Below are 14955 nucleotides of genomic sequence, written 5' to 3'. Positions count from 1 at the left end.
TATTTAAAGGTCCACAATAACAATGACAGCATTTTTTTTTTTTTTTCTGGAGGAGAAAAGAATTTATTTACGATCTTGCAAGAAAGGATGCACAGCCAGAAACGTGGTGGGCTGGTGCGCGGGGAAAAAGAACACGGCAATGTTTAATATCCTATCCCTAATGCGCAGGTCCCTCCTCTGTTTCCCCATTGCCTGAGTACTGCAGAGGTTACAGCCTATCCAAGAAAGCTAACTAGCCCGTCTTCGAGATTCTGAATTGTACAACCTATCCGAGAGAGCTCATTCGGTTTAAATTTCCTGCTGGGAGTTCCTGCCTCTGATAATACCCATATCCGGAAAAGAAGACTTTAGCATTCTAGACTTCTGGAATTTTTGAAAATTCATATTTCCTTTACAGAGAACCTAAATAGTGTTTTGCAGAAAATGAACAAACACAATTAATGTATTCTTGCCTTAGGATATTTGATAATTAGAAAAAAAGGAAATATCTACAGACTACAATTCACAGATGTAAAGAAATATCCTTCTCCGAAGTGTCATTTGCATTCATGGGCATTTACTCTCATTGATACATGAGTGTGTTTATTTAAACACACAAATATACATATATATATGCATATTTATATTTTTAAATGCTTACCTCCATTGAGATCCGTCTATGTATACGATTTCTGAGACAAACCCCTGTGGGGGACTGGACTTCATCAGATGATGTCCCAGAAGCTTGGTCACTCTCACCATCTGATCCCATTTTTAGATTCTCATGAACAATATCTGCATCAGAAAATGAAACATTATTTACCTTAAAAGAGATGTGTATATCTTACTATACCACATAATTTATTATCACTACACATAAGATGTACACAGCTGACATGTAAAAATCATAACATAGAAGAAGTCTTTTATCTTCTACATTCTGGGTGTCATAGGTGTGTAGTTAATAGATCAAAATATAATTCACATGTCTTATAATAGTAGTAAGAAATCCTTTTACACTCAGATTATAAAAAATTATGAAAAAAAACTAGCATTCAAGTCACTATCAAGAGTTGAATAATAAAATTATAGACTGGAGATAATATTTGAGGATTATTTAGTTAGTTCTTCATTTTTCCAGATCTGAGCACTAAAATCTTAAGAGGTCAAATAACTTTTTAGAGTCAGAGGCAGAGATGGAATAGAAATCTAGTCGTTTTTGCCTTTTATTTAGTTTAGTATTCTTTCCATTAAATAATGTGACATTGCTTCTACATGCCAAACGGAATTAGTCCTTTGAATATTCTTTTTTTTTAATATTTTTAAGTTGTTAATGTAGCTTTTCTCCCCCACTCCAAATTGTTAACAACCAACAAAAAATTTCACTACAATTCAAAAATTATTCACTGAATATCTACTTTGTACCAGACCTACAAAATCAAGTTTCTGACCTCCAAAAGCTCAATAAACTGTTTGGGGCAAAAACATATTCAAATTACAATGCAAGGTGGGTTACAGTATGTTTTAATAGAGATAAAAGTTAAATGGAAATACAGAGAAGGGAAATTAATTCCTCCTGGGAATATTAAAAACAAACTTCTTGACTCCCAGGGGTATAACTCTCCCTGGCAACGTGGAACATGACTCCCGAGGATGAGCCTGGACCTGGCATTGTGGGATTGAGAAAATCTTCTTGACCAAAAGGGGAAAGTGAAATGAAACAAAGTTTCAGTGGCTGACAGATTCCAAACTGAGTCAAGACGGCACAATGGAGGGTTTTCTTATATGCTATATAGATATCCCTCTTTAGTTTTTAGTGTATTGGAATAGCCAGAAGGAAATACCTGAAACTGTCAAACTGCAAACCAGTAGCCTTGGTTCTCGAAGACGACTGCATAACTATGTAGCTTACATGTTGTGACTGTGAAAACCTCGTGGCTCACACTCCCTTTGTCCAGCGTATGGTCAGATGAGTAGAAAAATGGGGACAAAAAGTAAATGAAAAATAGGGTGGGATGGGGGAGATGGAATGTTTTAGGTGTCCCTTTTTACTTTTATTTTTATTTTTTGGAGTCAGGAAAATGCCCAGAAGTTGATTCTGGTGATGAATGTACAGCTATATGATGGTACTGTGAACAGCTGATTGTACACTGTGAACAATTATAGGGTATGTGAATATATCTCAATAAAACTGTATTTTAAAAAAAAGAACATCAATCAGATGGTGTATTTAAAAAAAAAGAACATCAATCAGATGGTGTCCTTTTCTCATACAGTGGACACCCCTTTTCAACATGAACAAGTTCCCTTGAAGACTGGGAAAGTAATTAAACTAGAGGAAGGGGTAGCAAAAGACAAGATGGAATTTAACAAAGGATTATAAATACTCAATCTCTATATAACTTTCTTTTTCTTAGTTGCTAGGGTATTAGAACAGCTAGAAGGAAAGAATTGAAATGATGGAACTATAACCCACAGCATCCTTTGAAATTTGTTCTATAGCTACTTGTTAAATTGTAATTTGAAAGTTATCACCCTTTTGTATAATGTTATATTTCACAATAAGGAAATAACTGAAACTATGATGCTATAACTCATAATTTTTTGGAAATTTCCTATATAACTACTTGTTAAATCTTCCTTTGAAAGTTATTACCTTTTTTCATAAATGCTATACTTCACAATAAGGAAAAAACTGAAACTGTGGAACTGTAACCCGTAATATTCTTTGAAATTTGCTCTCTATGTGTTAAATTGCACTTGGAAAAGTTATCACTTCTATGTATATATGTCACATTCTATAACAAAAAAAAATGATCAAAAAAACTGATTAAGCTCAGAAACAAAAACAAACTCATATACTTGTGGTGCTCATATATTTGTATTTGTCAGTCATTCTCTAATGCAATCTAACAGTAGTACACTGGAAACAAATGCTAGATTTAGAACAGATCTCGTCACTACTCCTCTCTATACATTGTATATAATTCCTCATTCCCCAGAAAGCATCATGTCGTTTCATGCTGCAGTGCTTTAAAACACTTTCTTTCTATTCATAAGATCCTCCTCTTCATTTTTTATCCGCCTGGCAAACTCATACTTATTTTTCAAAACTATGCTCATGTGTCATCTCTCCATGAATCAGCCTTTTCTAATCTCTGTGACTTGTGCACGCACCTACCACACTGAAGGGCATGTTTCATCATGTGATTTTACACCACATTATGAAATCCCTGGGGGCAGGATTTGGCTTATTCACTTTTTAAGTAGCAGAACTCAACAAAGTGCCTGGCACTGAGATGTTCAACAAATATTCAAATGAGTTGAACATTAACTAAAAATTTAAAAAATGGACTAGATCACCAGGCCTCTTTTTCAAATGAAATGTTATATGAAGTATCAATATGTAAAAACATGAAAAAATTATTTTATGTACACAAATTTAAGCTTTTAATAAACATTTACTTACAAAAATAAAACAAGAACAACTGCTTAGTTAAAAAATTGAACTCAAGGATCTCATATCAAATCAGTCTCAGACCGAATTCAATTTATTTCTGTATTTTGTCTTGGTAACCTAATATTGAAAAAATTCTCATTCACAGTCATAAATAGTTGCAAATGGTAATGGCTTTTAATAGCTCTATATGTAAAATGAATATACTTCAATTAAGCAGATTTCTGGAGAAATTTTATGCTGAAATCCAAACAAAAAATTAACTTCGCAATGAAAGTCAATGAATTTGTGACTGATTCCTAACCTGTTAAAATTTGGTATATAACACATGTGAGGCCATGTGCTATATATTTTATCACCCTTTTAAAATGTTAAAGATAATTTAACCATGCCTTCCTTTCTAGCAAAATCTGAAAATCTTCCTTTCTCAAGGAAATGTTGGATACAATTAATAATACTTTCAACTGAATAGCTGAGTTTGCAAGAAAGTACATGGGTAATCCCCAGGAAGCAAAAACAAAGAACTGAAAACCCAAAGCTGTTATGCAGAAGTTGACACTCAGTCCCTCCTTGGGAGGGGCTGCTGATCTTGGGAGGAAGGTGCTTAAGCTTAGCAGCCATACTGAGGTAAGAGATGAAGCCTTGTAACAGAGTTGGAAGTGAGACCCTCCCATATAAAGGCACTATTCTCAAAGGGCTACATCTTCAGTAAATGGCAGATAATGAATACACGTAGAAGTCTGCCCTGGCCTACTGCACAAAGAAGGCAGCTTATTAATCTCACACTATAAATAAATACTTGAGTGTCATCTGATCAAACTAATAAATTGCTCATGTCATTACCAAACAAGTATTAGTTTCAACATGACTACTGGTTGATATTTTCATTTCCTTTAACAAGATGAAAGTGAAACAATGAAGGCTTAAGTCAGAATGTCACTCATTTATCAATGGTATGAACAACTTCTCTGCTGAATTGTGTCATGTTTTCAAGTACTAGAAGAATATTTGCTCAAATTTTTGTGTCATTTACAATGTAACAGCTATAGACACAGATACTTCTAAATTTAATTTGTAGCACCAACATTCTCAACATCATTTTCTTAAGTCTAGATCAGGGTAGCAAATGTGGCCTGTTTTTGTATGAACTGAAACTGTTTTTGTTTTCGTTTTTTTTGCATTTTTAAAGGGTTTTTTTTTTTTTTTAAGCTGAATATGCAACAGAAACCATATGTGGCCCACAGATCCTAAAATATTAACTATCTGGCCCTTGCTAGAAAAAGTTTGCCAGCTTTTGGTCTAGACAATCAACAAACAATAGGTTGAGACCTGATCTATAGTGTTTTCTGATTTCTGAATTGTGCATACTCCCTCCATGACAATTTCAAGCTACCAACATGAAATCACTGAACATGTAATTGGGAAGAAATGCACGGCACCACACAGTATTTTAACCAACAGATACAACTGAAATAAACATCCCCAAGATTATAGATAATAGTAAAATATAGTAAAAAAAAATTAGGAAGTGATGAGCTTTGAGTATTCATTACCATTGTTTTTTAACTTAACTTACTTAATTATAAGTTTATATAATTTAAATTTTAATAATCATTATGTTTAACTATCAGCTTAAAAATTCCTGAAAATTTAACAATTGTTTCTCAAGAACCACTGTGAGCCGACTCCAGCGCACCATTCTGCGGCATTAAACCTGTAAGGATACAGGCTATGTAGGTTTCCCATAGATAAAACCCCACTAAAAATAAATTCATACTCCAAAATTAATGAAACACATGAGGAAATAATCTACAAGATCAAGGGTAAGCAGATAAAGCAAGCAGCAGAATAAAACCCTCAGGAACTTCAGAACTATAATTATCTAATGAGACTATAAAGTAAGTATGCTTAAAATGATTTTAAAAATCAAAGCAGTATAAGCAAATAAGGCACCATCAAAAAAGACCAGAGAGATAAATAAACAGTAACTTGCAGATCAATATTTTTCTTGGATATTTAACAGGACACAATGTCACAGGAATAACAACTCAGGTGATAACCATGTACACTAATTATTGCACTAGGCTATATAACATGATGATGATCTGAAGGATTACAAAGGTATGGAGCTAAATTAACACCATCCCAAGCTGCCATTCATCTTGAAATCTTGCATCCACCTTTTACAGGTTTTTGTTTCCTTCAGGTGAATAGATTTCCAAATATTTTATTTCTCTGTAGTGTCAGCACTTCTACTTCTCTAGAACTACCTATTATTTCTGCTATCCCTCCTGTTCTCAAGTTGATTTTTACCTGACAAGAGAAATAAGACAGTAAGATCGGCTGACTTCCATACAACCAAAACTTAACTATATAAATGACTTATGATAAGAAAATTAAATGAAATAGATAATCAAATTACCTAATCTGCTTCCATTTCTGGGCATTGCCATGAAGGAGCCAAGGCTTCCTCCAATGACACTGTGTGGTCTCCGCAATGGGGGCTTCTTGAAAGAGCCTGTGTACTGGTGGAGGAAGGAATGCATACTGTGAGATGCTGGAGGCCTGCCATTCCTCACAATAGGCTCTGTGGTTCATGGCATCCAAAAATCATTCCATTAATAGCCCAAGATCCAGGATCACATGAGAAGGAGAAAACAAAACAAAACGTTATAAAAGAGAACATTACATTTAACCTCATTTCTTCAATTATCTGTGCAAAGTATTAGAAGTAAAATAACTTCTATGAAAATACTTAGAGAAAACAAGTACACATTTTTTAACATTTGAGTGGATCTAGTAACACATCTCTTATATAATCAAAATTGTCAGTTATCACAAAACTAAACACATAACCCACAGAGTTTTTATCAATTTGTTTATTTTAATTTATCTTTGGTGTTGTTTCCATACTAGTCCCATATTTACTGACTTCCTACCATGTGCCCACCTCTATGATTAGGCATGCCGGAGAATATAAAAGATGTGGTTTGGGCCTGAAGGACTTTGTATCCTGATCTGCTAGTGATTCAAAATTATGTCAGTTGCTGAACAAAATAAAAGTACCAAAGTATAGAACAATACAGAGGTTCTGAAATTTATTCCCCCAAATTTGGGATTTTTAATATAAAATTTCCTTTTTAAACCACAGACTCTTCACCAAGAAGAAACATTTTAATAATACATTACTTAAAAGTTATTCAATTATAAAGAGCAAAATTTTCTTATTTCTTAATATTTAGAGAGAAATCTCATGACTCCTTTCCACCTCCAAATAAAAAGAGTTCTAATAAAAATTAATGATGTCTTCTGTGATACACAATTAGTCCTTTATATTTAAATTAAGTTTTTATTGGTAGTAGTGAAGGAATTTTTAAAAGAACCTGGCTGTTTTGAATACCTTCTCCTCTAAAACAGAGCCAATTCTTCTCCTGTAGAGTGCATAAGCGCATATGCTCCAATCAGGCTTAAGGTTACCTCCTGATCACAGGATTCCCTCTAACCTTTAAAGGTTTATCAAGCAGAAAGGAGAAGCTGGCAGGGAGGAGGTAGCTCTAAGCTTTAAAGTAAAAGGCTTCTCTTGCAAGTGAGAACAAGAACAAGACCAGGATATGGTTCTAGGAAAAATGGCCAAGAAGCCACTTGGCATATACCCTCTACTAAAACTGGATGCTTAAAGGGATGTGGGAGAAAGGATGAGGCAAAAGGGTACTCAATGCTCACACAGGTTCAAGCCATCTAATCAGAGTAGACAACAGACTGGAGGCAGGGGCAATTGCTAACTACTAGTAAAGAACATCTGTCTGAGTGTGACAGTTTGAATATACTGTGTCCCCAAACACCATTATCTTTGATGTAATCTTGTGTGGACAGGCGTTATTAGTATTGATTAGATTGTAACTCTTTGAGTGTTTCTTTGGAATAAGCCCCACCCAGCTGCGGGTGATGACTCTGACTGGATAATTTCCATGGAGGTGTTGCTCCGCCCATTCGGGGTGGGTCTAAATTGAGTCACTGGAGCCATATAAATGAGCTAATGGACAGAGTGAACTCAGTGCAGCTGAGAGTGACATTTTGAAGAGGAGCTACAGCCAAGAGGGATGCTTTGAAGAAAGCACAGGAGCTGCAGATGAGAGACAGTTTGAAGACGGCCATTGAAAGCAGACTCTTGCTCCGAAGACTGTAACTGTGTAACCAAATAAACCCCCGTTTATAAAAGCCAATCCACCTCTGGTGTTTTGCATTCCGGCAGCATTAGCAAACTAGAATACTGAGTTAGCATCCCAGGGCCTATATCCCAGTTAGATCAGTAGCTGACTGATCAAGGATTTGGGCAGCTTAACTTAATCCTAGTTAAAATAACCGATAATTTAATAATGAATGAGGAGGGGCTATTTGATATAAATGCATAAATAGTTACAAGCATTGGGATATTTAACACAGACTAAACTATGAAATTCCATATCTGGAAGTATATAATTATATAATATAACCATTTAATATAATATTCCAGGAAATTTTCATAGAAGTATTCTGCCTATAGGCAACATTTGCTTCAGTTGCTTTCTAAAGTTACCCTGGAAGAAGAGGCAGGGCAAGATGGCAGCAAAGGGAGGTGTGGAATTTAGTTGGTTCTCTGGAACAACTAGCATATAGCTAGGAACAACTAGTAAATAGTCTGCAACAACTGCTGGAGACATCTGTGACCAAACACACATCATATACCAGTCTGAAATGTGTGGAACAGCTGAGATCACAGCATAAGAACTGGACACGTGATACTGATTACATCCTCTTTCTGAGACCTGGGCCAGGCTTGTCTGGGAAAATCTGATTGGGGTAATCAAGGAAACCAGACAACAAAAAATTATGTATCACACTAGAAAAAACAAGGATATGGCCTAGTCAAAGGAACAAACTTACACTTCAAATGAGATACAGGAGTTTAAACAACTAATTAAAGATCTTCAAACAAATATGCAAAATCAATTCAAAAATCAAATCAACAAGTTGAGGGAAGATATGGCAAGAGAGACGAAGGACATGAAGAAGACACTGGGCAAACAAGAAAACTTGAAAGTGTACAAAAACAATTGGCACAACTTAAGGGAATGAAAGGCACAATAAAAGAGATGAAAAACACAATGGAGACATAAAACAGCAGATTTGAAGAAGCAGAGAAAGGATTCAGGAACTAGAGGACAAGGCATCTGGAATCCTACACAAACAAGGATAGGGAAAAGAATGGAAAAATACGAGCAGGGTCTCAGAGAACTGAATGACACATGAAGCACATGAATATATGTGTTCTGGGTATCCCAGAAGAAGAGAAGGGAAAAGGGGCAAAAACAATAATGGAGGAAATAATCACTGAAAATTTCCCATCTCTTACGAAAGACATAAAATTACAGATCCAAGAAGTACAGCATACCCTAAACAGAATAGATCCGAATAGACCCACTCCACCACACTTAATAATCAAGATTATCAAATGTCAAAGACAGAGAATTTTGAAAGCAGCAACAGAAAAGCAATCCATCACATACAAAGGAAGCTTGATAAGTCTGTGTGCAGATTTCTCAGTAGAAACCACGGAGGCGAGAAGGCAGTGTTATGATACATTTAAGATACTGAAAGAGAAAAACTGCAAACCAAGAATTCTATATCCGGCAAAACTGTCCTTCAAAAATGAGCAAGAGTTTAAAACATTTTCAGACAGACAGACACTGTGAGTTTGTGAACAAGAGATCTGTTCTACACGAAATAGTGAAGGGAGCACTATAGGCATATAGGAAAATACAGAAGAGAGAGGTTTGGAGAAGAGAGTAGAAATGAAGGCTATCAGTGAGAATAAAAAGAAAGAGAGAAAATAAAATATGACATATAAATTCCAAAAGTCAAAATGGTAGACAGCAGACATTACGTAGAGTGAAATTAGCCAGAAACAAAAGGACAGGTATTCCAGGGACTCACTATTATGAATGAATATTTATGAGCAAAATTTGAGAGTTAAATTTGAGAACACAGGTAATCAGGAGATAGAAAGGGGGTTAGAAATTGGGCATTTGATGCTGAAGGAGCACATGAGGGTAAACAAGATAGACTGTATAGATCCAGAAATGGATAACATAATACTGAATGATGGCAGCACAATATTGTAAGTACTCTTAACAAAGATGAGTGTGAGTATGGTTGAAAGAGGAAGGCTAGGGCCATGTATGACACCAGAAGGAAAGACAGAAGATAAAGACTGGGATTGTGTAACTTAGTGAAACCTAGAGTAGTCAATGATGGTGATTAAATGTAACAAATGTTTTTTAAAGAGGGAGAACAAATGAATGCCAACTTTGCAAGGCGATGAAAATTGGATGGTACAAGGGAAAAAAAATACAATCAATGCAAACTAGAGTCTATAGTTAATGGTAACACTGTAAGATGTTTCCATTAATTGTAACAAAGGCAATATACCAAAACTAAATGTCTATAAGAGGGGGTTATAAGGGAGTGTGTGCCAGTTTGAATGTATTATGTCCCCCAGAAAAAGCCATATTCTTTGATGCAATCTTGTGGGGCAGACATAATAGTGGGGATTAAGTTGGAATGTTTGGATTCGGTTGTTTGCATGGAGATGCGCCCCACCCAACTGTAGATGATAACTGATGGGATATTTCCATGGAGGCATGGCCCCACCCACTGAGGGTGGGCCTTGATCAGTGGAGCCATATAAACGTGCTGACTCAGAGATGGAACTCAGTGCAGCTGTGAGTGATGTTTTGAAGAGGAGCAAGCTTGCTAGAGAGGAACGTCCTGGGAGAAAGCCATTTTGAAACCAGAACTTTGGAGCAGATGCCAGCCACGTGCCTTCCCAGCTAACAGAGGTTTTCCAGAAACCAGAACTTTGGAGCAGATGCCAGCCACAGGCCTTCCCAGCTAACAGAGGTTTTCCAGACGCCACTGGCCATCCTTCAGTGAAGGTACCCGATTACTGATGTGTTACCTTGGACACTTTATAGCCTTAAGACTGTAACTGTGAAGCCAAATAAACCCCCTTTTTATAAAAGCCAATCCATCTCTGGTGTTTTGCATCCCGGCAGCATCAGCAAACTAGAACAGAGTGATACAGGATTCTTGGTGGTGATACTGTTGTCTGACCTTTTCATTATATTTTACTTTATTTTTATTTTTTTTCTTTCTTTTATATTTTTCTTTTTTTTTTTTTTTTCTCCTTTTCCTCCTTCTTTGCAGAAGAAATGGCAATGTCCTCATATAGATTGTGGAGGTGGATGCATAACTATGTGACTATACTAGGAATCATTGATTGTTTACTTAGAATGGATTGTTTAGTGTGAAAATAAAACTGTTTAAATAATAAACAGAGGGATACAAGTGCTGGAGAAAATATGGAAAGAGGGATGTACGGTTTCACTGTTGATAGGGAAGTGGAATGGGGCAGCCCAGCTAGAGGGCAGTGTGGTAGTTCCAAAGAAGATAACTATCAGTTTGCCACATGGTCCTACAACCCCATTATTGGTATATATTTGGAAGAACTGAGAGCAGGGACATGACTGGACATTGCACACTGTGTTTATGGCGGCAGTATTCATGATTCGCCAGGGTTGGAGGTGACCTAAGGGTACATCAACCAATAAACAGAATAGTGAACTGGGGAGAATATATTCAATGGGATATTGAGCAGTGGCAAGAAGAAATGAAGTTGTGAGGTATGCAGCTAGGTGAATGGACCTTTAGGATAGTATATTGAGTGAAATCAGCCAGACTCGAAAAGATAAGCATTATAATGCCTCAGTAATATGGAATAAATATAATGTGCAAACTGAAAATTGAATCTGAGAGCATGTGTTATCAGGGAAAGGCTAATGGTAAAGGTTCCTAAATTGTAAGCTCTTACAGCAGTCACATCTCTTCATGAGTTTTGACGGTTATTTCTAAATTCTGAGATGATGAGCTGTTTGTGTATAACCTGGTCAGTCCCTGGAACTTCAGGTATCTGTGTGACACCTGAGACTCAGAGCCAGAATTTGGCAGCTATGAATGTCAGCATTACCCCATACAGCAAATGTTAAATAAACTGAAAAAGAGATCAGGATTTAATTAGAGATATGAACAAAATGGACTTGGTTATGACTAAGGTAAACCAAACTAAAGGGAAAAGGATGATAATGACTGTGTTTTATAACTTCAACTTCTATGTGATACCAAAGGAAGAGATGTTTATTTGGTGGAAAATCTATATATTTTTCTGTAACATGCTATATAATTTAACTTCTATGACCCATTTACTCAAACACCATAATTACATAGAACCTTGAATGGGGGTAAGATCTGGTTGGTTTCTACAGGTTAGCATGAAGCCCCAATACATCACAGAGTAATTTGGACAGAGAATAAAAATGTATTTGCAAAGCCCCCTTTAGAGACTGGGGAAAAATTAGAAATATTCAACTTCCCCACCTGGGGAATTCCTGATATTCTCACAAGCACTGGGGACTACCACTGTAGTAGGCCAAGTCCTCGATCTTGGAGTTTGCCCTTATAAAGCTTTTTACTGCATAGGAGAGGCTAAGCCTACTTAAAATTTTGCCTAAGAGTCACCCCCAGAGAACCTCTTTGGTTGCTCAGATGTGGCCTCTCTAAGCCAATACTGCAGGTAAACTCACTGACCCCCATCCCCCACATGGGACATGACTCCCAGGTTGTAAGTCTCCCTGGCAACGTGGGACATGACTCATAGAGATGAGCCTGGACCTGGCATCGTGGGATTGAGAAAGCCTTCTTGACCAAAAGGGGGAGGAGAAATGAAACAAAATAATGTTTCACTGGCTGAGAGATTTCAAGTAGAGTCGAGAGGTCATTCTGGAGGTTATTCTTATGCACTTTATATTATTAGTGTATTAGAATAGCTAGAAGGAAATACCTGAAACTGTTGAACTGTAACCCAGTATCCTTGATTTCTGACAACTGTGTAACTATATAGCTTATACAGTGTGACTGACTGTGTGACTGTGAAAACGTTGTGGCTCATACTCCCTTTATCCAGTGTATGGACAGATGAGTAGAAAAACGGAGAACAAAAAGTAAATAAATAATAGAGAGGGAAAAGGAGTATGAGATGTTTTAGGTGTTCTTTTGTACTTTTATTTTTATTTTTGTTCTTATTTTAATTTTTTTTCTTGGAGCAATGAAAATGTTCAAAAAATTGTGGTGATGAATGTACAACTATATGACGATACTATGAACAAGTAATTGTACACTTTGGATGATTGTATGGTGTGTGAATGTATCTCAATAAAATTGCATTTAAAAAAAATACAGTTACCCTGGGAAAGACAGCTGGATTGTCCTTAAAAAAATGGGGATAATAAATACATTCACTCATTCAACAGGTATTCACTGTGTGCCTATGATCTGGCAAGCACTATTCTGGGTGCTAGGCATCAAGATATTAAGGAAACAGACAAGATACTACAGATACTACTCTTTGAGAGCATAAAAACTAATGGGAGACCTTTCCCTCACCACTGTTTGTTGGAGTTTAGATTTTTTGACTCTTTCTGGGCTGTAGTTTCTTTCCAGACTATCTTACAGCGATTTGAGTGCCTTGAGCCAAATTCCCTTTCTGACCCAAAGACCCAGAGGGCTTCGGAGCTGCGACTAGACCTCCGTGGACGCAATACCGAAGCTCAACCCAACCCTGACCCCGGGGTTTTCCCGGATGTCCACTGAAGAAAATTCCCAGGAAGACTCCGCAGACTCTCATCCTTTCTCCTCAGAAGTGTTAATAAAGAACCTGAACAACTTGACTCTCAACCCTGGTACCCAATCCCTTTCCTCTCTGCCAGTAGATCAGTTCCAACAGGGGAACAGAGAAAAGATCAGAGGGGAGAAGAGAAATACTTTTGTCTTCTGGAGAAATGCAGTAAGGACATCGTTATCGCGGCGGAAAGAAATGTTTGAGAGAGTAGTAAAAGTGAAATACCTCCACCTCAACCAATCTTATCTGGTTGAAAGAGAGCTAACAAGCACTTGACATGAGAGCTTTCAGAATGGATCAAGAAATGAAACATTAAGATGCGGCTGTCTTTTTTGCCTATATTATAGTTGAGATTCTTCTGAGATTGCTAGCATAGAGAATAATTATGACTTAGAGTCAATTTAGTCATAAAAATCATTCTTGTACTTTTCTTTCTCACTAGTAATTTTAGGATCACTCTGTAGCAGATTATGAAAGCTACTGTATGCTAGGGCAGGCTATAAGTTTTGATGACCTATGAGTCCTGTGATATAAGTTGTCTTTTTTCTTTTTGCATCTTTCCTTCCTACATTGATCCCAGAAGTTTACAAGGAATCTGTATCTATTGAATGCCTTGCTGCCTTCAATGTACTTTAGTTCTACTTTGTGTGTACAGAAGAACTTATTAAAATTGAGATGTATTTGAGTACCATTATAAAAAATTCTTTATATATTTGTTCTTGCCAGTATGTATTCAACGATTCAGTAATTTTTTATTCCCACCACGTTTCTAGGATGTAAATAATCTGGCATTCCAATCTTTTGTGATATTATCCCATTGGGAAGGAATTTTGAACATTTAGAAAAGATTAGCAAACAAGAGGACAGATAGATTTTTACATACGTCAGCTTCCTGGAAGAGATGTTGTCAAACAGGGAGGGAGGGAAAAATTATAACTAGATAGATAAATATGTAGAAGGAGGTAGCAGAGGGAAGTGGAATTTAAGAAAGAGTTGAAAGAATATCATACTGATAAACAATACCAAGGGAAGATGCCATCCAATGGTGTTTACTTTTGTTTTCCTTCTTTCTTTTGATGATGTACACAGACATAACTTTCTTTGTGGTATACAAAAGACTTATAAGATCTGTCCTCTGCTCTCCAACTTTCAAATGTTCAAAGTGTGATATTCACTAAAAAGAAAAAAAAATCAGGTACCTAACAGAAAAGCAGCTGGAGAACTGAGATTAAAGAAATGCCTTGAAGATTTTGGCTTTGGTAGATAAGGACCAAAAACCTGTTGGTATTCAGACTGTGGTAGGAGCAGAGAGGCCACTTAGCGAGTTGTATATGTGTACGTAACATGATGCATGCAACTGGAGGACTGGTTGCAACAGAAGTGGTATTAGAATTACACAGGCTCTACATTTTCTTGACCAAAAGGGGGATGCAAAATCAAACAAAATTTCAGTGGTTGAGAGATTTCAAAAGGAGTCAAGAGGTCACTCTGTTGGACATTCTTATGCACTTATATAGATATCCCTTTTTAGGTTTTAATGTACTAGAATAGCTAGAAGTAAATACCTGAAACTAACAAACTCCAACCCAGTAGCCTTGACTCTTGAAGATGAGTGTATAACAATGCAGCTTACAAGGGGTGACAGTGTGATTGTGAAAACCTTGTGGATCACACTCATTTTATCCAGTGTATGGATGGTTGAGTGGAAAAAATGGGGACAAAAACTAAATGAAAACAGGGTGGGATG

At 36.6% G+C, this 14955-nt stretch overlaps 1 protein-coding gene across 1 annotated transcript in view; it reads right to left on the bottom strand.

Moving 5' to 3' along the window:
• CDK17 (cyclin dependent kinase 17) overlaps positions 1 to 14955 on the bottom strand; it is a 134714-nt gene that overhangs the window by 38583 nt on the left and 81176 nt on the right. The window contains exons 3-4 of the mRNA XM_037845732.1: positions 5859 to 6023; positions 641 to 774 (exon numbers count right to left, since the gene is read on the bottom strand). Of these exons, the coding sequence (XP_037701660.1) occupies positions 641 to 774; positions 5859 to 6023 (299 nt within the window). The remainder of the gene's footprint in view (positions 1 to 640; positions 775 to 5858; positions 6024 to 14955) is intronic.

The sequence above is a fragment of the Choloepus didactylus genome, chromosome 8 (assembly GCF_015220235.1).
Source record: "Choloepus didactylus isolate mChoDid1 chromosome 8, mChoDid1.pri, whole genome shotgun sequence".
Taxonomy (NCBI): domain Eukaryota; kingdom Metazoa; phylum Chordata; class Mammalia; order Pilosa; family Megalonychidae; genus Choloepus; species Choloepus didactylus.
Note: the sequence above shows the minus strand (reverse complement) of the source record. Positions and strands in the feature narration are given on the sequence as shown.